Source organism: Vicia villosa, linkage group LG3 (genome assembly GCF_029867415.1).
Source record: "Vicia villosa cultivar HV-30 ecotype Madison, WI linkage group LG3, Vvil1.0, whole genome shotgun sequence".
Classification (NCBI taxonomy): domain Eukaryota; kingdom Viridiplantae; phylum Streptophyta; class Magnoliopsida; order Fabales; family Fabaceae; genus Vicia; species Vicia villosa.
The window spans coordinates 198,567,655-198,591,427 of record NC_081182.1 but is presented as its reverse complement, the minus strand read 5'-3'; the positions used below and the strand labels follow the sequence as shown (position 1 = coordinate 198,591,427).

Sequence of the window (23,773 nt, the reverse complement as noted above, 5' to 3'; positions counted from 1 at the left end):
TTCGACGCGTTATTGCTCATGCTCCAAATACGCAAGAATACCTACAAAAAGAGTAGAAAACTATCAAAAAGTATAAAAGTGTATGAAAATATATCTATTCACAAAGTATACGTATTTATGCACAAAACGGGGTATTATTCAAACGTTATTAACAAAAAGTATCGATAAGTGCCACTATTTACAATCACAAAATAACTACATTTTGGCACTTAACAACTCTCCCCAACTTGAATTTGTTTGTCCTCAAACAAGGCCAAACACTCAAAGAATCAAAAGTAAAAATCCAAAGAATCAAGAATCAACAAGATTTATAAAAACGAAACAATTGTACGGTTCAAACAAAAACGTACGAACAAAGTAAACACTTACCACAATCCTACAACGACAACATGAAAACGAAACGAATCCTAAGTACAAAAATCATACAAAACATTCTAAAACAAAACAAGCTCAATCATGAATCACGCCTAGCAAAAATTCATCGGTAGATGAAAAACACCGAAAGGTGAGGACTTTGAACACTCATCCAACAATCTTGCAAACAAAAGACAAAATTATGCGTTCATCTAAAAATAGTATTGAAAATGCAACGGCACGAATCACAAGGGCTTTCAAGGTTGTAATGTGGCTCGGTTAACAAACAAGTGATAAGTCCTAAAGCTAATCGAAACAAAAACTTGCCTAAACCTAAGGGAGTAATTACTTCCACAAAGTTTCAAACAATACAATTCCAATCCAACTTTCTTCTTCATCACAAGTTTCACACCAAACACAAAACTTATTAGCACACTCTTATTCATACTCTTTTTGATATTTTCTTTTTCAAACTTTTTTTCTTTTCTATTTTTTTCTTTCTTTTCTTTTTCTTTTCTTTCTTTTTCACAACCTCATATCAACCACAACATAAGGAAGAAAACATCTTCTCCCAACCTTGAATTCAACCACAACATCAAGTGAATACTCCCTACTTTCTAAGGCAAGGTAAAAATCCAACCAAACATCATAGGTGAAGGTCAAGAAAACAAAGAATCAAACATCCATACACAAATGAAAACCAAACGCTCATAGACAAGCATTAAGCAAAAACAATATGGATATTGACAAAAAGGCTCAAAAGGGGTACTAATGATCACACACTCACAAGGTGAATTGAATATTTGGCTATGGTAGTTGTGCTCAAAATCGAACAAGTGCCTTGATCACTTTCGTGCATTCACAAAATCAATACAAACGAAAGATTAAACATAATAATATCCAGTTAAAACAAGAATTCTCGGTCTCTCGCATATATATACAATGGAAAGCCACCTCACATTTATGGTAAAAAGGGAAAACTAATTGTGATTCAAGTCATGAGCAAGTTATGCAAAAAGAATGAGTAATATGAAATTTGTACAAATGAAAAGTCTCCTAATCATGCTATGCTATAGAAAGCGATAAACGAGTACCTTGCGGCGTACAAATTTGAACAATCATTACCGCACAACCGGCGTGTTGAATCTATCACAATCGGAGAATTACCAAATGCGACTCCAAGTAATCGGGCCAAAATTTGAGTCTAAACAACAACAAAAGAATTAAAAAATAAAACTATAAAATACTATACTATAAAGCCTTGGTGTAAGTGGGAAAAAGGCTAGTCAAGTGAACCATTAAAAAAAAGTTCACTTGACAAAAGCAACAAGGCGCGCGACGCGTCCATTAGAGCGCGCGACGCGCGCTAAGTTCTGCCAAACCAAGCTCTTCAGCTTCCACGCCGCGCTACGCGCCCTCTTTGCGCGCGACGCGCGCTACACCAGATAAACAAAAACCAGTGCAGCAAAACAGAAACTCAAAGAAACCTCCACTTATCACCTACACTACTCATTTACAGAAAAACAGAAAAATAAAATTGTTGGGGTGTCTCCCAACAAGCGCTTGTTTTACGTCGTTAGCTCGACGCCTTTATTGTGCACGGTAGTAGCTTTCTCCATGACACGCCAACGCTTTCACCCAACGCGAACCTAAAGAAAGTATCCTAACCACACACGAACAAACATTACGAAACAAGAGAATATACAACAATACGTAAACAACATGTATTAACAAAAGTTTGGTGAAATTAACTAAACAAGTTGAAAAGTGAAGATTTGAAATTAAAGAACTATCCGAGTTCAACTTGTTTAATAAGTCCACCAAACAAAATTAGAACATGTATCTATACAATCCACTATACAAAAGTATACAAGTATAAGGAAATTCACAAATATACGATATTCACAAAACTCAAAAACAAAGAAACTATCGCAATGCGAATTCAATAAAAACACCAATCCCCGGCAACGGCGCCATTTTGTTGGAAGCGGTAAAGCGGCAAGCAACAAAAGTTTTGGAAATATTTATCCGGGAATTTATCGTGTCCACAGAGATCGGTGATACCGAATTGCCGTTCGACGGATTCTTAGTTATGAGTTTGGTTTTGAATGAATTTAAATAATGAAATGGAAAAGTAAATATCAACATAAAAAGAATACATTCTTCAAATAGAAGAAACTATCAAGTATTGCATATAATCTACTCTTCACAAACTTAAACTTATCAACCAGTTGCACTCAGTTTACTATACTCCTTAAACCATTCACGTGTTGCCCGTTGTCGGCATTCGTGTCCAAACACCGCCACGAGTTCTATCGTATGCTTAGTTGACGATTTCTCCACCAACCAAACATACGGTAGCTTACCGTATTGCTCGATCGACGATCTCTCCACCAATCAAACAACCCGGTAGCATTACGAACCAACACAAAGTGAACATTAACTCTTCATCTATCTCTACAATCAAGAAGCTAATGATTATCTCTCCTAATCAAGATTTGTGAGGTCTATTTCTACAACAACACAAACCCCTAACATCAAGATGCAAAACAACCCACCAAACATAACCCAAACATCAAGATGTAAAAAATCAGGAAAAACAACAAGTTTATATTGTAAAGCAACTTTATACAACACCATGGGCGACAAATATACATGAGATCAAAGTATATATATACAAAACCCACAAATGAAACCACAAAGAGAAGAAAAGAAGAAAAACCCAAAAATCTCACGGTTTGTCGGCTCCGATTGATGAAGGATTCAACCTCGGATCATCCATTTGACAGCTCCAATGTGTTTTCTAGCATCTTTCCACTCAAAAAATGCTATTGGATGGTTTGGAGCTCTAAAATATCCAACCATGCCCTAAAATATCTGATTTCCGCCTATTTATACAATTCTGGATCTGGTACAGCGCGCGTCGCGCGCAGGAGCGCGCATCGCGCCCAACCTGCTGAATTGAAAAAAACAGCTTTTAGTAAAAATGGCGTAACTTGAGAACCGTAACTCCGATTTGCGCCCGGTTCGAAGCGCTGGAAAGCTTATTCAATTTCCTATCTAACAACGACAACATATCAACCAAATTGGTGATTTATTATTCTTTTAATTTGAGATTTATTCGCCGAATGAATTGATTCCGCCGCTCAAAATCGCGCGTTTGAAGCCGTGTCTTCGACGCGTTATTGCTCATGCTCCAAATACGCAAGAATACCTACAAAAAGAGTAGAAAACTATCAAAAAGTATAAAAGTGTATGAAAATATATCTATTCACAAAGTATACGTATTTATGCACAAAACGGGGTATTATTCAAACGTTATTAACAAAAAGTATCGATAAGTGCCACTATTTACAATCACAAAATAACTACATTTTGGCACTTAACAAGGTGGTGGGGAGTGAAGAGAATTTGGTGGTGATGTTAATGTTTCCTCTGTTGGCGTTGTTGTTAGGGTTTCCTCTGTCGGTGTTGTATTGGTTTGATGGCAGAGATTGGTAATAGACGCCATCATGTTGTAGTATGATTGTAGATGTAGCGTAATGAATCTAGAAAAGAAATGTGTATAAGATTTTTTTATATTGTTTTTAAGGTTAAATATGTTTGTGATCCTCCTAAACATTTCATATTTTATTTTTAGTTTCTAAAAAAAAAACTTCAATGAATGGTTATTCTATAAACTTTCATCTATATTTTTGGTCCCTCTTGTTAAAACAGTCGCTAAAACGGCCGTTAATTCAGTCGTTATGCAGTAAAGTGCCGCTAAAACTGTCGCTAAGTTGCAGGGGACCAAAAGTATAGATGAAAAGATTTAGAAGGATCACTCTTAAAAGGAAATTTTTTAAGAGACTAAAAGTGAAATATGAGATATTTATGAGAATCACAATTTTAAATCAGTACTTAATAAATTACTTGAAGACCATGTTGATATGTCATGCAATATATTTGTATGGAAATTGGTTTATGATATTATACTTAAGAAATATTTAATTTAATTATAAGTATTATTTTTGAATTAATATAAGCCACTGAATTTATTTACATTAAAGTCCCATCACTGAATTTCTTATTCATAAGCCATAAATAAATAACCTTAAGGACTGCTATCAAATAAATGCATATCTAATGTAATTTTCTTAAATGCGTACCACCAATAAAAGGTGATTGTATGGTCAATGATCAAAATACATGATAAGGACAGATACTCTTTTTAATACCAACAGAATACAAAACATGCTCCATTTATAACACTTCAAAAAAATACATAAATATGTACATAATTACAATATGTATTTGATTACAATATGCATCTAATGAGTACATAATTACAATATGAATCTAATTACAATATGCCAGCAAGTTGAAATTAGCTATCATTAGAATCAAAAACTCATGAAGATCATAAAGATGCATATATGACATTTCTTGAAATCAAGTATTAATACCAGTAAGTTGCTATGCTCCATCCAAATGATCTAACACAATTTCAAACATGTCAACACATGAAAAAAAAAAAAACAAACAGTCACATCATAAATTCTTGTTAACTTCTCTCTCAGTTCAACCTTCACAAAAATTAGAGCAATTTCAACAAATAAATTAATAAACAACCAAATTTCATGATTCTAGTTGTAGTAAAAGATAACAGTAATGAAAAAACTATAACATAGAAAAGCAATAGGAAATTCTAAAACATGGGAAAAAATCTGATATTCACATCGTGGACTCAACAACAGAGTTTGTTGTTGCATATAAGACTATAATTTATGAACATAGGTTAAAAATGCATAAATGGAAATTCATACGCAGAGGAATGAAAGATTGAACAACAACGAAGCTTGAACAAACTTGTATTTCTTGAGATTTCAAATTTCTAGTAGTAATAAAGAATAACCATCATGAAAAAAACAATAAAATAGAAAAGCAAGGAAGACAAAAGATTATACATCAACTTCGACATATACCACTTCAATCGAAAAACATAATAAAGATGTGGAAGGAGAACGGGTTACAGAAATCGAAATTCATATGCATGAAGAGTTGTGACTTTAAATGAACAATGTAAGTCCTTTCCCAAATATAGTGAAATTGGAAAAGTTTTTCTTTGGCATTTGTGACTGTTGAGCTACCCCATGCATTGGACAAAGTTTCACTATTGCTTTGTAATTGAAATTTGAAAGATCGATGAGTGACTTTTGGATTCTACAAGTTAAAGGGTTGTTGTAATAATGGAAATTATTATTAATCAGAATAAATGCAATTTCACACAGTTAAAAAATCACATTCAAACACAACCTATCACATTGAGCAGGCTTTGACATGGATGTTGTCTGATGTTGTTTTTGTTTTTATTTGTTGTTGTTGTTTTGTTGTTTATTTATTGTTGGTGAATGTTGTCTATTGCTGTATTTTGCTGCTTGGTGTTGTTAAATGATGTATGTTGCTCTTTGTTATTGCTGGATGTTGTTGAATGCTAGTTGCTGCTGTTTTATTTGCTGGTTTGGTGTTGTCCAGGGGCGGCCCAATCCGTTTAAAGGCCTAAAGCAAATTTTAAAATGAGACCTTTAAAATATTAATTTTGTAGTTGTTAAGAGTTGAACTCAATACCAAAAAGAAGAGAGGCCTATATTTTACCAACTGAACTACAATAATATATGTAATTCAAGTGTCATTATATATTTTTATAACTAAATAAAAAAATTGAGGCTTTTTTTAAGCCCAAACTTTTGCCCTAGCTTGGGTAGCTTGGCCCTTGGGCCGGCCCTGGTGTTGTTTCATGTTGTTTTAGCATGGTTTTTAATACTTTATATGCATTATGACGCTAGTCTAAATAGTTTGAAGTATACGTGGACAAATTATGAATTTTGTATGCATTTTGCTCTTGCTTATTATATGGTCATATTTTAAGTTGACTTATCTACTAAATTGTTTTTAGCTTGTATCAAAGCTATGATGGGTGATGTAAGAATTTAAAGTGACATTTTAAAGTCACAAACCTTTAACTTTATGCTATTGAATGGAGTATCAACATGTAGTAAAATTGTTTTATGTTATTGAATATTTAAGTATAATACAACAGTTATATGATTATGGTATACGATTAGGGGTGACAAAACGGGCCCGACCCTTGGACATGTCCGTTTTGTCCGAACTTTTCTGCGTGGCGGACCAAAATTTTAGGCTCACAAACTCTAATATATCCGCTCTGTCCCATTTTTTGCGGGCTTTTGCAGGCATAAACATTTACATAAAATTTTACTTTTTTATGTTTAAAAGGTGCAAAGCTCCGCGGGAATGCCCCACACTCACTTTTTGCAGTGCGGGTCAAGGTTTTAGGCTCGCACCCTTAACTATGTCCGTCCCGCCTCATTTTTTGCATCCTTTTGTGGGGAGGACCTAAACGGGGCGGGCATGTCTGTTTGCCGCCCCTATATGACTGTAGTAGTCATATCTTATTTAAAAATATGTGTGTCATGTGTTCAACACTTACTTTTCTTGTGTGTAAATAAATGATTTTTTAAAAATATTTTTGTATATTTATTTTTAATATACCCAATCAATCAAATCCAAATCAATCCGCTGTTTTTCAGATCAGTTTGGTTTGAGCTTTATAGAGAAAAAATATTAAAATCAATTCAAACTAGTCCATTTTTTTCATTTGTTTGGGTCTCAGATTCTCAAAACCGAGTCAAATCGGCCCTTAAACACCCCTAAAATGAAGAAGAAAGAAAAGAAGGTTTTATAATGTGAAGAGAAAGTACTGGGTGTTTAAATATGCCTTTTATTCTTTATGAATTTAATGGAAATGCACCGACAGTATAAAACAGTTTTACACTATCAATACAATCATAACCGTTAATTTTTATAAATGTTTAACTTTTTTTGTAAATCACATATAAAATATTTCTTATTATGATACACTGACCGTGTACAATATTTTACACTGATAGTGCACTATCTTTACGCTCTTCTTTTATTAATTTTTTATCAGTTAGAGATATTAGATGATGCGATGATATATTTTTCAAGTTAAAAACTAGTAATTAAAAAAAACCCATCAAAATCTATTAAAATTAAATTTCTTAAATAAGTAAATCAAAATTAAAATATTTTTAAATACCAACAAACTTTTACAAAGTTACAAAAATCTATTAAAATAATGTAAGATTGTTGAATTGTATCTCTGGCAGGAACATACATTCCTCTCTCTCTAAAAAAATTATTAGATTGTATTTCTCGCTGGAACTTCCACGAATCAAATCGATCCTTCATTCCTTCATCTCTCATAAGAAAATCTCATTCATTTTCATTCATTTTTTCTGTCTCTCAAACCCTAATCTAAATGAATTAAATAAATTGAAACTGAATTAAATAAACCGTTCTCTTCACCGGACCGTAACCCGGTTCACGGTTCATCTGATTCACCCAGACCGGTTCGAAACCAAACCGGTTCTTGGTTCGCCCGCTCTTCCGGTTTTTGAACAAAAACACTACTGTGTTTAAACTGTAGGAATCAAACACTCACACGCATAAACCTCAAAAGAATGTTTGGTTTATGTGTTTCCGCCGCCACCTCCGCCACCGCCGCCGCTTCCACTCGTCTTCTCTGCGCAACCCCTTACCCTCATTCTTCCTCTCTCGCTTCTGTCCATCACTTTTCTTCCCATCTTCTTCCCACAACTTCGGTACTTTTTTTCTTCTTCTTTCCTTTTACTACTTTTTTACTTTATTTTTGTTCAGTGGTTTTGATTTTCAAATGGGTTTGTTCAGGTTTCTTCATCTTCACAACGACTCAGGTGCATTTCCATCAAAGCCATGGCTGAAACTGATGCAGTATCTGCTTCAAAAACAGGTGCATAATTGCTTTTGAAGTCATGCATGTTTTAAATTCTAGTATATTATTTAGTTTATATTGCTTTTTAACCTAGAATTAGATTTATAGAAAAAAAAATCAAATTTTTAATTAAAAGGGGCAATTTTTACTAAATTATGGTCATTTAACTGATTATTCTACATAGACTTATGGTTTGAGCATCTAGAGAGGAGACCTGTAGATTCTGTAGTAAGGAGGGTAGAGCAGACAGAGAGAGGACGAACAATTAGAGGAAGGGGAACACCTAGAAAGATTATCAAAGAAGTTATTAAAAAAGATATCGAGATTAATGATTTGGAAAGAAGCATGATCCTTGATAGAACATTATGGCGAAAGTTGATTCATGTAGCCGACCCCACTTAGTGGGATACAACTTAGTTATTTTTGTTGTATCTGATTATTCTACATGATTTTAGACAATACTGTGTTTATTCTCCCTTTAATGATGTTTTCTAGTAGTATTTTATAAATTTAAGGATTTATTGTTGTTTTGTTGTTGTGAAACAGGAAGCAAACAAGCTTTGATATCATTGTCGGACAAGAAGGATCTTGCATTGGTTGGAAATGGACTCCAGGAATTAGGGTAGTTATTAATTATTATAAATAATGGATTTTTTGTTCATTTTTTAAATGGTAGAATATTATTATTTTTTCATGTTCATGTTATTTTCATTACAATGATTATCATGTATTTGAATATTAGGTTCACTATTGTTTCGACTGGAGGAACGGCATCTGCATTGGAGAGTGCTGGAGTGGCTGTTACTAAAGTTGAGCAGCTTACTCATTTCCCTGAAATGGTGAGTGTACTTGTAACTTGATTCGGCTTTGAAGACTCGTTTAAATTTGGCTTGTATAATTGTTAGCAGAATTACTAACAATGAATGCAATGGCTTTTCTACACAGCTCGATGGCCGTGTCAAAACTCTGCACCCTAACATACATGGAGGCATCCTTGCTCGAAGGGACCAAAAACATCATATTGATGCTCTCAATACACACGGAATCGGTAGGTTATTATGTTATGTTATGTTATCAGCTCTTTTTAAGCTGCGTAGCAGAATTTGAACAAATCCTCATTTAGTGCAAAGTGTTGTCGAATAGCATAGTGGTTCTGTAGTATTGCATATTTGAACAAATTGGTATTTTTTTCCGGTTTCCAATTGAAAACACTGATTGTAGGTTATGAATTTGATGTATGGTTCTCTCGGTTTGTGAGATTTAGATGTTCCATTGCTTTGCTAAAAGTTTTCCATTTCAGGTACTTTTGATGTTGTGGTGGTGAACTTGTACCCATTTTACGATAAAGTTACATCAGCTGGAGGCATTGAATTTGAGGATGGAATCGAAAACATTGACATTGGCGGTCCAGCCATGATTCGAGCTGCTGCAAAGGTTGTTTGTTTGACTGAAAATTTCATCTTTTTATAATATGAAATGATGTTGTCATTAAAAAGTTGTATAAAATGGTTAAAAAAATATTTTGTTAGCTTAATACATTGAACTCTAGAACATAAAGGACCCTTGATCATTGTATACTGTCTTTTGTATTTGCACAGAATCACAAAGATGTTTTGGTAGTTGTTGATACGGAAGACTACCCCGCGCTTCTGGAATATCTTAAAGGAAACCAAGACGATCATTTCAGGCTTAAGCTTGCATGGAAAGCGTTTCAGCACGTTGCTTCCTATGATTCTGCCGTATCTGAGTGGCTATGGAAGCAAAGTGTGGGAGGTACTCTACTTCACTAGTTTATTTTGAATTATGATACGCGCCGTGGCAATCGAGACTCAGTGATATTCATGTCTAAAATAGATAAACACTAGGAATGTGTATCAATTAGGTTCAATTTTGTATTGAACCGAGATACGATTCCCATGAATTGCTGTATAACTCAGGAACTATAAATAATAGTAATGTGAAGTATAGATTGACGTCTACTCTCATTTTGTTGACAGATAAATTTCCTCCTAGTTTGACCGTGCCTCTTTCACTCAAAAGTTCTCTCCGTTATGGTGAAAATCCTCATCAAAAAGCTGCATTCTATGTTGACAAAAGACTTGCCGAGGTCAACGCTGGTGGAATTGCTACTGCCATCCAACACCATGGAAAGGTGCGAGTTTGCTACTCATAACTTTATATAAATATTTGTGTAAGTTAATGCGATAACATTTAACATTCTCGTGCAGGAGATGTCATATAATAACTACTTGGATGCTGATGCTGCTTGGAACTGTGTGTGCGAGTTCAGAAACCCCACATGCGTAGTTGTGAAGCACACGAATCCTTGCGGTGTAGCATCACGAGATGATATTTTGGAAGCCTACAGACTTGCTGTTAGGGCTGATCCTGTCAGTGCTTTCGGTGGAATTGTAGCTTTCAATGTGGAAGTTGATGAGGTAATTATCCTGAGTCAATTATAGTCTATTAGGAATCTTGCATATGATATATATTTCTTAATACTCAGTTTTTATATGTTTTAGGTTCTTGCTAAAGAAATAAGAGAATTTAGAAGCCCGACCGATGGGGAGACAAGGATGTTCTACGAAATCGTGGTTGCACCGAGCTATACAGAGAAGGGACTTGAGATCCTTCGTGGAAAGTCGAAGACTCTAAGGATTCTCGAAGCGAAAAAGAACGAAGCAGGAAAGCTTTCACTCAGACAAGTTGGTGGAGGGTGGTTAGCTCAAGATTCAGATGACTTAACTCCACGCGATATCAAATTCAACCCAGTCTCAGAGAAGACTCCTCAGGACGGTGAACTTCGCGATGCAGAATTTGCATGGTTGTGTGTGAAGCATGTCAAAAGCAATGCTATTGTGATAGCTAAGGTACAACCTACTACATTATGAAACTCTTTTATGACTCAATGGAGCCAGTTTAAGCTTCTAATATCTCTGTTAATATTTTGCAGGACAATTGTATGCTAGGTATGGGAAGCGGTCAACCGAACCGTGTCGAGAGTTTAAGAATAGCAATGAGGAAAGCTGGAGCTGATGTTAAAGGAGCAACCTTGGCTAGTGACGCATTCTTCCCATTCGGTACGTGTTAATGGCAATACAGTAATTCATTTTTTATGCTATGATGTAATGATGTGGTTGTACGGGTGGCAAACGGGGTAGGGCGGACATAGTTGACTTGAGGGTGCAGGCCTACAACCTTGCGCCCCTAAAGGCTAAAAGTTGTTAAAATTCTTGTTAATGCCTGCGCCCGCAAAAAAAAACGGTACGGGGCGAAGTAGACATATTAGGGGTGCAAGCTTAAAACTTTTGTCTGCACCGCGAAAAAACTTGTAGAAAACTAGTTTTTCTTTTGTTTTAGTTGTTAACCTGAATGTGTATTGATTTATAAACAGCTTGGAAAGATGCTGTAGAAGAAGCATGTGAAAGTGGAATTGGTGTTATTGCCGAACCCGGGGGAAGTATAAGAGATCAGGATGCTATAGACTGCTGTAATAAGTATGGTGTTTCACTGCTCTTCACCAATGTGAGGCACTTCAGGCACTGATAAAATATTCAAGGACTGCTTTTGAAACATGTTTTTGACATCAAGTAGCTGGAATTTATCGGCATTATTAACTTGCGGCTATAATGGTGCTCTGACGTAGTGGAATTTGATCAAATATCTAATAGTTATTGTTCTATGATACGCGATTACGCGGTGTTGTGTAGTAGAAGAGTTTGAATAAATCGTTATTTTCTCGACCTGTGATTGACTATATTGCATTTAAATAACAATATAAATTATAGGGTTAATACCACTTTACCCTGCCCATGTACGCGTAACGCGTGTTTTGCTTTACCCCTAAAAAAAATTTATTGGACAAACCTTCCCAAATAAAGATTCCATCAATAAGAACCCTGATCAAATTTTTTGGCCAAGATTCTTAGAATCTTGCCTACGTGGCATTTTTGGCAGTGTTGACTGTACAACACATAAGCGATGTGGCATAGTCAGCACTGCCACGTGGAAATTTATTTTTTTTAAACTTTTTTTTTATTTTTGGCTTAAATGCAACTTTGGACCCCCTATTTAGCTATTTTTTTGATTTTGATCCCCTACTTTCAAAACCACCATTTTAATCCCTATTTTAAGTTTGTTGCTTGAAATTAGTCCCCCAGTCAATTCGGTGCACAGTTTTAGTGACGTGGCGTAATTCTTGCTTATATGTTAATACCAGGTATTTAAATATTAATTAAAATAATTTTTTTATTCATATTTATTTTAATGTTTTTATAAATTATATAGTAATAATTTTAATATTGGACAATTAATATTTTATTTAATAAAATTATTTTTGAAAATTTTAATTTATAAACATCAAAATTTAAAACATTCTCTTTTACTAAAAAAATATGTGTTTCTCATAAATTGACACAAGCTTATATTATAAGAAGTCCTTGTAATTTTTCTTTTAATCGTGCTTATAATCATCATTGTATCCCCTTCCAACATATGCACCTGTGTAATCAACAGATTTGTTTATGTTGAGACATCAGAAGAACCAACCATGTGAACATTGTTTTTTTTTTGCCTCGCAGGAAATAGAGACATTTACAAAGGAATTGCAAAGGGAGTTATCATAACTTAACAGCAGTAACTTTGAATCAAAACCATGGTCCTCACCATCATAAAAAATCAGCAACCATATCCAAGAAGAACCAGATCAAAACAAACAGTGAAACAAAAAATGAAGGAAGTTCTAAAAAGATGTCGGCTCTGACCGGAGTCCTCAACCCCCTGGAACACGAATCACCGCACGGATACCTCCCGACCACCACGTGTTCGGCTCTGACTGGAGTCTTCAACCCCCTGGAATCGCCGACGGACCCAACCACCATCAAATCCGCCTCCGATGAACATATCCGACGCCCATCGCAGATCCCCCACCTTCAACCATCGATATCCGTATTCATATATTTTTCTGTTTTTTCTAACTGTTGTTCACTAATTTGGTCTTATTTGGAGCATAAAGAGACCTTTATTTGAAAAATTTGTTTCAGACATTTTGGGGGTAATACGAATTGGTGAAGAAGGCGCTGGGTTTGACGGATTGGTGAAGAAGGCTAGTGACATTACAGCTGGGTTGTAGAAGAGATTTTGTAGAAGAAAGCTCCCGTAAGAAAACCTAATGAGAAGGAGGCACTGAAGGCTTTATTTTAGATGGATGTTTAGGGTTTTCTGGAAAAATATTTTACATAAAAAAATGTGAATTAAAATTATTAGTATATAATTTATGAAAACATTAAAATAAATATGAAATAAAAAATTGATTTTAATTAATATTCAAATGACCTGGCATTGACACATAAGCAAGAATCACGCCACGTCATTAAAATTGTGTAACAAATTGACTGGGAGACTAATTTCAAACAACAAACTTAAAATAGGGACTAAAATGGTGGTTTTGAAAGTGGAGGGATCAAAATAAATAAAAAATAGCTAAATAGGGGGACCAAAATTGCATTTAAGCCTTTATTTTATTTTTTCAAAATTTTTTAAATTTTTTTAAATTTTTTTGTTTAAATATTTTTTTTACGTTTTTAAAAAAATATTTGACAATACCTGCGAATTTGACAACACCAGCGGATTTACCTTTATAAATATCTGCAGATTTACCTGCGAATTTGACAATACTTGCGGATTTACCTACAGATTTAAAAATATCTGCAGATTTACCTGCGGATTTGACAATACCTGCGGATTCACCTACGAATTTAAAAATACCTGCGGATTTACCTTTAAAAATACTTGCGGATTTACCTGCGAATTTGACAATACCTGCGGATTTACCTTTAAAAATTCCAGCGGATTTACCTGCGAATTTGACAATACCTGCGGATTTACCTTTAAAAATCTGCGGATTTACCTTTAAAAATACCTGCGGATTTACCTGCGAATTTGACAATACCTGCGGATTTAAAAATACCTGCGGATTTAAAAGTACCTGCTAATTTACCTACGGATTTGACAATACCTGCGGATTTATATATAATAAAAATCATTGTAAAAAAAATAATTATTTTTTTTTTAAAAAAATTTGGAAAAAATAATAATAAAAAAAATTGGAAAAAAAACGAAATTCCACGTGGAAATTAGAAATAAATAAAAAATTAAAAAATACCACGCGCATGCCACGTATGCAGATTCTGTTGGAATTTTGATCCAGGGTCAAATTTGATGGAATATTTATTTGGCAAGGTTTGTCCAATAAGTTTTTTTGGGGGGTAAAGCAAAACACGCCTATATGACAGAGGGTAAAGTGGTATTAACCCAAAATTATATAATGCTTCTTAATTATGTTTTGGTAGCTTTTTGTTATGAGAATTGTATGATATGGTAGGTAATCTTCTGCAATGAGATGATCAAATTAGGCATCATTGTTGCAATTATAAATTTGTTATTTTATATTGAGTTATTGAGATTAATCCTTTATTAATCATAGTTAAAGATGAAAGTAATAGTTAAAATCAATAATTAAGGTTTGTCGAACAATTATGATAATTGGGATCTAACCAGAGTCTTGGTGAATATGGACTTTGCTCAAACATTGAGATACAAAGTACTTTTTGAAAGGAAAGGCTTATATGAGAACATAAAATATGTGCAATTTATGGATGGTAGACTGATCATCAAAAGTCGGGAGATTAAGCTAAGGCTAATAGCTGCATTAGAAAAAGAAGACTCCCCCTTAACTTAAGTTTCAGGATGGTGACTTCTAAAGCAAGCAAGAAAACCTCCAACTAGAATACTTCAATTCAAAAGAGTAGGTATTGTAACACCCCAAATTCTAGACTAATTATTTATTTAATTATTTTAGCGTGAATCTATGAGTCATTGTGAAGTATTGAAAATGTGATGATATGTCGAGTCCTTATTATGGTTTTTGATGATCTGTGATGTTTGAAATTATGATGACTTATGTGATGTCTTGGTGATTCATCTGATGTCGTGGTGGTCTGCGCGAGGCTTATGCGTATCGATGAATTTTGGCGTATTTTAGAATAATTAGAATAATAAGTAGAATCATTTTAATTAGCTAAATGAAAGTGGCCAACGAAACTTCGGATTACCTAGGTTCGACGAATTACATACCGATGTTGCACCCCAATTTCTGACCATTAAGATCCCACCATATTTCAAATATTAGGATCATCATCATTATCATAATCATCATTTGCTAACCAAAAAATACAATACTCCCTCCGTCCCACAATGAGTGACCCATTTGGAATAAAATGGTGTCCCAAAATAAATGACCCATTTCAATTTCCAATGCACTCTTTCCAATTTTACCCTCTGATTATTAAAAGTTTCACCATTCTCAATACATGATAAGGGTACTATAGTAAAAACGACATTCTCTCTCTTACTTTTATACCATTTTCTTAATTTATGTGAAATGGTGTGTTGGGTCACTCATTGTGGGACGGAGGGAGTAAATTGTTGTTTGTTGCTTGTGTCCCAAGGCAGGAGACTAATCAAAGAAGAGACTGGGCAAATTAGGGTTTTGAGACCCACAAAGAATTTCAACATTCTTTTATAATTCAAAGGGTTCTCTAATCAATATCAAGGGCCAAAGATGGCTCAATTCAAGATTGACAACTTTCAAGCTCACCAGAGGCCCAAATTAGGGTTTTGACCTAATTCTACTAGAGGGTTGACTTTTAATCAAGACATGGCTCCAAGACTCAAACCGTGATTCAAGGGCATCTGAATCAACATTATAATCCATTCACATCATTCATTTGAAGAGGAGACCTTGATTCATATGGAAATCACAGAACTGCAGTTCATTTGGAAAAGTCAATTGTATAGGTCAACCATGGAGAAAAATGACCATAAAGTTAAGAAAAATCTAAGCGAAACTTTTATGGCCATTTTTATCCATGATCCCAAAAGAGTTCGAGGAAACTTTTAACAAGGGACTTGAAGTATGTAGCAAGGGTTTTCCAAAGAGATCAATAGCATAAAAATCGATGGCTTGAACTATGAAATATGATTTTGTGAAGAAGGCTCCATGAACACTTGAAGAATGGTGAAGAAGATGAAGAACAAGTTCAAATTTGTTCAAAATCTGAAAGAATCTTCAAAGTACAAACCCTCCAACTTGTTTAAGAGACCATAATCAGAAGATTACACACTCTTTAGGAATATGATCCAAGTGCTTAAGCCATTAACCATTGAATCATTCTATTTCAAAATCATTTTTCTTTAGATATTTTAAATCAACAATTAGTTCTTTAGGAACTCTCAGTTCGTCGACTGGAGAAGCTTGTTGTTGTTATTGAATAAAAGGAAGGGAATTCTTGCTCGCTTAATCTGATTTTCAAAATGAAAGGAAAGGAGTTTTAATTATCTATTTCATCTCCTTATATGTTATTGTGAATCCAAAAAATGAATTCAGAACAATTTAACTTCAATATACTACATCTAATCATACGTACAAAACATGTAATTAATCATAAATCATTAAGGTGGTCAAACTACAAATACAAATAATACTGTCTTTTTTAGAATTTAAAGATTCTAAAAATAAGAGAAAATCATTCACTATATACAACAATCATTCACTATATACAACTACATATTTTTTTCCTTTCTGTTCATAAACCAATTGGTAATTATTTTTCCTTTCTCATTTCATCATATTCTATCATTCCAAACATAAAATTAAAAGAAAAAATTAAACTAAGCAAATATAAACATATAAAAAAACAACTAAAGTGGATAAGAAAGCAAAATAAATAATAAATATATAAACACGTAAAACTTTTGAAGAAATTAGTAAAATTAAAAGATAAATATAAAAACATAAAAGAAACAAGAATTGATTGATGCAAGAAAAGACTTTTTAAATTCCAAACTAATTAAAAAAACCATCAAAATCTATTAAAATACAATTTCTTATATAAATCAATCAAAATTATAATATTTTAAATTCTAACAAACTTTTTCAAAGTTAAAAAAATCTATTAAATCATGTAAGATTATTGGATTGTATCTCTTGTCGGAACATACATTTTCTTCTCTCTCATTCGCCTAAGAAATTATTGAATTATATCTCTTGTCGGAACATACATTCCTCTCTATCTCTCTAATAAAAATTGTTGGATTGTGACCGGAACTTCCACTGATCAAATCGATCCTTAATTCCTTAATCTCTCATAAGAAAATCTCATTCATTTTTTCTGTCTCTCAAACCCTAATCTAAATGAATGAAATAAATTGAAACTGAATTAAAAAAACCATTCTCTTCACCAGACCGGTCCGGACCTTAACCCTGTTCACGGTTCATCTAATTCACCCAGACCGGTTTGAAACCAAACCCGGTTCTTGGTTCGCCCGCTTTTCCGGTTTTTGAACAAAACAACACTACTGTGTTTAAACTGTAGGAATCAAACACTCACACGCATAAACCTCAAAAGAATGTTTGGTTTCCGTGTTTCCAACGCCACCTCCGCCACCGTCGCTTCCACTCGTCTCCTCTGCGCAACCCCTTACCCTCATTCTTCCTCTCTCACTTCTATACATCACTTTTCTTCCCACCTTCTTCCCACAACTTCGGTAAATTTTCTTCTTCTTTCCTTTTACTACTTTTTACTTTAATCTTGTTCAGTGGTATTGATTTTCAAATGGGTGTGTTTAGCTTTCTTCATCTTCACAACGATTCAGGTGCATTCACATCAAAGCCATTGCTGAAACTGATGCAATATCTGCTTCAAAAACAGGTGCATAAATGCTTTTGAAGTCATGCATGTTTTAAATTCTAGTATGTTATTTATGTGTTTAGCAAACCGGTCATCGAACCGGTGAGGGTACTGGGTCACTGGTTTATCGGTCGAACCACTGGGTCACTGGTCGAACCGCACGAGCAAACCGGATTAAACCGGATAACTCAGTTGAATAGACCTGTCATTATATAGGTATAAAATCGGCCGAACCGGGTGATTCAGTCTCTAAAAAAAATATAACTAGCTTTTAAATTTTTTAAAAATATAATATCATAAATTCACAATTTCATAACTTAAATTCAAATTTATTCAAATTTTAAACAAAGGTATCACACATAACAAAATAGTAAAATTACAAAGTCTAATTGCAAACAAAGTCTAATTACAACATAATCTAAACAAAGTCTAATTACAATATAATCTAATTGAATAGTTTATAACAAAATAACTCTAATGTGTACCAAATTTAATTCAAAATAGGATCTCCTAAAAAGAAAATCAAATAAAATTTAATATGTTTATGCTATTTAAGAAAATTTATTAGCAAAGATAACAAATAGACAATAAAGTTTTTTTTTTAGCAAAGAGAATAAAGTTTTTAATTTGTCACTAACGAAAAAAACTATGTGAGAATGCTATTTAAGTAATACACTACTAAATATATTAAAAAAAATGTTAAAAAAAAAGTTTAAAAAAAATTAAAAAAAAGAAAAAGAAAAGAAAAACAATTAAACCGTCGGTTTTCTGGTTTTCCCGGTTTTCCGGTTTTCACCGGTTCCCACCGATTTGATGCCATACCCGATCCGACTATTGAACCAGACCGGTTATCTGGCCGGTCCGGTCCGGTTTTTAAAACTATGGTGTTTAGTTTATATTGCTTTTTTACCCTAAAATTATTATTTTTTTTTAAAAAATCAAAATTTTAATAAAAAGGGGCAATTTTACTAAATTATGGTCTTATATATTAATAGATCATTTAGCATTTAGTTCATTTATCTGATTATTGGTTTGGAGTTTGGACATCTATAGAGAAAGCCCATAGATTATGCAGTAAGGAGGGTAGACCAGATGGAAAGAAGACTAACAATCAGAGGACTAGAGGAAGGGTAAGACCTAAAAAGACTATTTGAGAAGTTATTAAGAAAGATATGGAGATTAATGATTTGGATAGAAGCATAGTCCTTTGATAGAATATTATGGTGAAAGTTGATCCAAGTAGCCGACTCCACTTAGTGGGATAAGGCTTAGTTGTTTTTGTTGTATCTGATTATGATTTTAGACAATATTGTGTTTATTTACGCTTTAATGATGTTTTCTATTTTATATATTTAAGGATTTATTGTTGTTTTGTTGTTGTGTAACAGGAAGCAAACAAGCTTTGATATCATTGTCAGACAAGAAGGATCTTGCATTGGTTGGAAATGGACTCCAGGAATTAGGGTAGTTGTTATGAATAATGAAGTTATTGTTTACTTTTTACATTTTAGAATATTATTATTTTGGCGCGTTTTTGTTTTTTCATTACAATGATTATCATGTATGTGAATGTTAGGTTCACTATTGTTTCAACTGGAGGAACGGCTTCTGCATTGGAGAGTGCTGGAGTAGCTGTTACTAAAGTTGAGCAGCTTACTCATTTCCCTGAAATGGTGAGTGTACTTGTAACATGATTCAGTTTCATTTTGATGTTGAAATCTCGTTTAGATTTGGCTCATGTAAAATTTTAGTAGAATTACTTACAATGAATGCAATGGCTTTTCTACACAGCTCGATGGCCGTGTCAAAACTCTGCACCCTAACATACATGGAGGCATCCTTGCTCGAAGAGACCAGAAACATCATATTGATGCACTCAGTACACATGGAATCGGTAAGTTATTATGTTATCAGCTATGTTTTAACCTGTGTGGACAAATAGCGACTGCAGCGTAGCAGAATTTGTACAAATCTTCATTTAGTGCTAAGTATTGTCAAATAGCGTAGTGGTTCTATAGTATTGCATATTTGAACAAATTGGTATTTTTTTCAGTTTCCAATTGATAACACTGATTATAGTGAGTGCAATGTGCTATAGGTTATGAATTTGATGACCATTTTACGATAAAACTTTTCCATTTCAGGTACTTTTGATGTTGTGGTGGTGAACTTGTATCCATTTTACGATAAAGTTACATCAGCTGGAGGCATTGAATTTGAGGATGGAATCGAAAACATTGACATTGGTGGTCCAGCCATGATTCGAGCTGCTGCAAAGGTTGTTTGTTTGACTGAAAATATTTTTTTGGCTTAATACATTGAGCTCTAGAATATAAAGGACTCTTTTGTTCATTGTATACTGTCTTTTGTATTTGCGCAGAATCACAAAGATGTTTTGGTAGTTGTTGATACCGAAGACTACCCCGCGCTTCTGGAATATCTTAAAGGAAACCAAGACGATCATTTCAGGCTAAAGCTTGCATGGAAAGCGTTTCAGCACGTTGCTTCCTATGATTCTGCCGTATCTGAGTGGCTATGGAAGCAAAGTGTGGGAGGTATTCTACTTTACTAGTTTATGTTGAATTATGATACCCGACAATCGAGACTCAGTGATATTCATGTCTAAAATAGATAAACACTAGGAATGCGTATCAATTAGGTTCAATTTTGTATTGAACCGAGATATGATTCCCATGAATTGCTGTATAACTCAGGAACTATTAATAATAGTAATGTGCAATATAGATTGACGTCTACTCTCATTTCGTTGACAGATAAATTTCCACCTAGTTTGACCGTGCCTCTTTCACTTAAAAGTTCACTCCGCTATGGTGAAAATCCTCATCAAAAAGCTGCATTCTATGTTGACGAAAGACTTGCCGAGGTCAACGCTGGTGGAATTGCTACAGCCATCCAACACCACGGAAAGGTGCGAGTCAGCTACTAATAACTTTATATAAATATTTGTGTAAGTTAATGGCATAACATTTAACATTCTCGTGCAGGAGATGTCATATAATAACTACTTGGATGCTGATGCTGCTTGGAACTGTGTGTGCGAGTTTAGAAATCCCACATGTGTAGTTGTGAAGCATACTAATCCTTGCGGTGTAGCATCCCGAGATGATATCTTGGAAGCCTACAGACTTGCTGTTAAAGCTGATCCTGTCAGTGCATTCGGCGGGATTGTAGCTTTCAATATGGAAGTTGATGAGGTAATTATCCTAAGTCAATTATAGTTTATTAGGAATCTTGCAAATGGTATGCATTTCTTACTACTAGTTTTTATATGTTTTAGGTTCTTGCTAAAGAAATAAGAGAATTTAGAAGCCCGACCGATGGGGAGACAAGGATGTTCTATGAGATAGTGGTTGCGCCCAGCTATACAGAGAAGGGACTTGAGATCCTTCGTGGAAAGTCGAAGACTCTAAGAATTCTCGAAGCGAAAAAGAACGAAGCCGGAAAGCTTTCACTCAGACAAGTTGGTGGAGGGTGGTTAGCTCAGGATTCAGATGACTTAACTCCACGCGATATCAAGTTCAACCCAGTCTCAGAGAAGACTCCTCAAGACGGTGAACTTCGCGATGCAAAATTTGCATGGTTGTGTGTGAAGCATGTCAAAAGCAATGCTATCGTGATAGCTAAGGTACAATCCGCTACATTATGAAACTCTTTTATGACTCAATGGAGCCAGTTTAAGCTTCTAATATCTCTGTTAATATTTTGCAGGACAATTGTATGCTAGGTATGGGAAGCGGCCAACCAAACCGTGTCGAGAGTCTAAGAATAGCAATGAGGAAAGCTGGAGCTGATGTTAAAGGAGCAGCCTTGGCTAGTGATGCTTTCTTCACATTTGGTAAGTGTTGATGGCAATACAGTAATTCATTTTTTATACTATGATGTAAAGATGTGGTTGTGGTGGCAAACGTGCATGTCCATCATATTTATGTCAGCCCTGCAAAGAAACGGGGCGGGTGGAATGGACATAGTTGATAGTGCGGGCCTAAAATCTTGGCCTACTGCACGAAAAATGAGGATGGTGCGGGCATGCGGGCTTTGCACCCCTAAAGGCTAAAAGTTGTTAAAATTCTTGTTAATGCTTGCGCCCGCAAAAAAAAACGGGGCAGATCGGGACAGACATATTAGAGGGTGTGGGCATGAAACCTTAGTCCACCCTGCGAAAAAACTTATAGAAAACTAGTATTTTTGTTTTAGTTGTTAATCAGAATGTGTTTTGATCTATAAACAGTTTGGAAAGATGCAGTGGAAGAAGCATGTGAAAGTGGAATTGGTGTTATCGCAGAACCCGGGGGAAGTATAAGAGATCAGGATGCTATAGACTGCTGTAATAAGTATGGTGTTTCACTGCTCTTCACCAATGTGAGGCCATTCAGGCACTGATCAAATATTTAAGAACTGCTTTTGAAACCTGTTTTTAACATCAAGCAGCTGGAATTTATCGGCATTATTAAATAGCGGCTATAATGGTGCTCTAATGTAAGCTGAGTTTGAACAAATAGCTAACAGTTATTGTTCTATGATACGCGATTATGCGTTGTTGTGTAGTAGAGTTTGAATAAATTGTTATTTTCTGAATCTGTGATTGACTGATATAGTGATATTGCATTTAAATAGCAATATAACCCTCTTAATTATGTTTTCGTAGCTTTTTGTTCTTAGAATTGTGTGATATGGTAGGTAAATCTTCTGCAATGAACAGATCAAATTAAGCATAATTGTTGCAATTATAAATTGGGTTAATAGTAGTTCACTCTCCCCTGTAATATTAGCGAATTTTGCTTTTTCCCCCTCCCTACTTTTTGGCAACGGTTTTTTGCCTTTGGCAACGGTGGAGGGTAAACCGAAACACGCTCATATTACAGGAGGTAAACTACTATTAACCCTTATAAATTTGTTATGTTATATTGAGTTATTGTGATTAATCCTTAATTTATCAAAGTTAATGGTGAAAGTAAAAGTTGAAATCAATACTCCCAATGAATGCATTTTTGAGCTCAAACCGAAACTTATGGTTAAGCTTGTAACATGACCAATCTCCTTGAGGTATGCAACCAGATGAGCTCTATAGATGAGGAATTTGAAGTATAGCATTCAAATGAGAAGGTGATCCTCAAAAATCAGAACAAACAATATTCCAATATGGAAGATGCATCATTACTAGTAAACTACACAATGGAAACAACCTATCTTGCCATCAATGTCCATTTTCCAGTTAACAGCAATCAGATAAAAACTCAGGGTATATTTCATAGAAAAACCTTTAGCTTAAACCCTTGGCATCCATGATACCTGGCTCAATGGTCTAGATGCCATGGTCTGTGATATCATAGAAAATCATCAATGGTCCAATCCTCCTGAGGTGGACATTCTTTTCCCCAATCAGAGACAACTTGCTGAGCAAGTTACTACCCTATTGAGAACAAAGAAGACATATTCGCTTGGTCAAGCACTGATTCTGGTTATTTGTCTCTAAAGAATGCTTACATGTTCAAATCTCAATATTCAACTCAAAAACATCGGGTCAAGTCTATTTAGAGTACGGATATTCGTCCTTCGAAATATTTGATGGCTTGGAGGCTCATGCATGGCAAATTACTAACAGACGATAACTTAATGATGATAGATTGCAACTTTCCCTCAATTTGTAACCTCTGCCTTCACATCCAAGAGATATCCATCTAGATTTCCTAAGCCATAATTCATGAGATATACTTAGTTAACATTGAATATAAATATAGAATTTTTTAATTTTAGTATCTCTAATATTTTGTTTAATTTTTTTTAACAACAAAGACAAAGTTTGTTCAAAGAATTT

At 34.4% G+C, this 23,773-nt stretch overlaps 2 protein-coding genes across 2 annotated transcripts; both read left to right on the top strand.

Moving 5' to 3' along the window:
- The first annotated feature begins 7,692 nt into the window (after positions 1-7,692).
- Positions 7,693-11,987, top strand: LOC131593250 (uncharacterized). The gene is made up of 12 exons (XM_058865595.1): positions 7,693-8,039; positions 8,125-8,206; positions 8,735-8,810; positions 8,931-9,027; positions 9,134-9,236; positions 9,489-9,622; positions 9,787-9,961; positions 10,186-10,340; positions 10,417-10,626; positions 10,711-11,058; positions 11,142-11,268; positions 11,583-11,987. The coding sequence occupies exons 1-12, from the start codon at positions 7,899-7,901 to the stop codon at positions 11,732-11,734; spliced, it is 1,800 nt and encodes a 599-aa protein (XP_058721578.1). The 5' UTR covers positions 7,693-7,898; the 3' UTR covers positions 11,735-11,987.
- Positions 11,988-17,472: 5,485 nt separating this feature from the next.
- LOC131593251 (uncharacterized) lies at positions 17,473-22,559 on the top strand. Its single transcript, XM_058865596.1, has 12 exons — positions 17,473-17,794; positions 17,877-17,958; positions 19,326-19,401; positions 19,514-19,610; positions 19,729-19,831; positions 20,082-20,215; positions 20,318-20,492; positions 20,712-20,866; positions 20,943-21,152; positions 21,236-21,583; positions 21,667-21,793; positions 22,187-22,559. Exons 1-12 carry the CDS (start codon positions 17,657-17,659, stop codon positions 22,336-22,338), a joined length of 1,797 nt encoding a protein of 598 aa, XP_058721579.1. The 5' UTR covers positions 17,473-17,656; the 3' UTR covers positions 22,339-22,559.
- Positions 22,560-23,773: the final 1,214 nt, after the last annotated feature.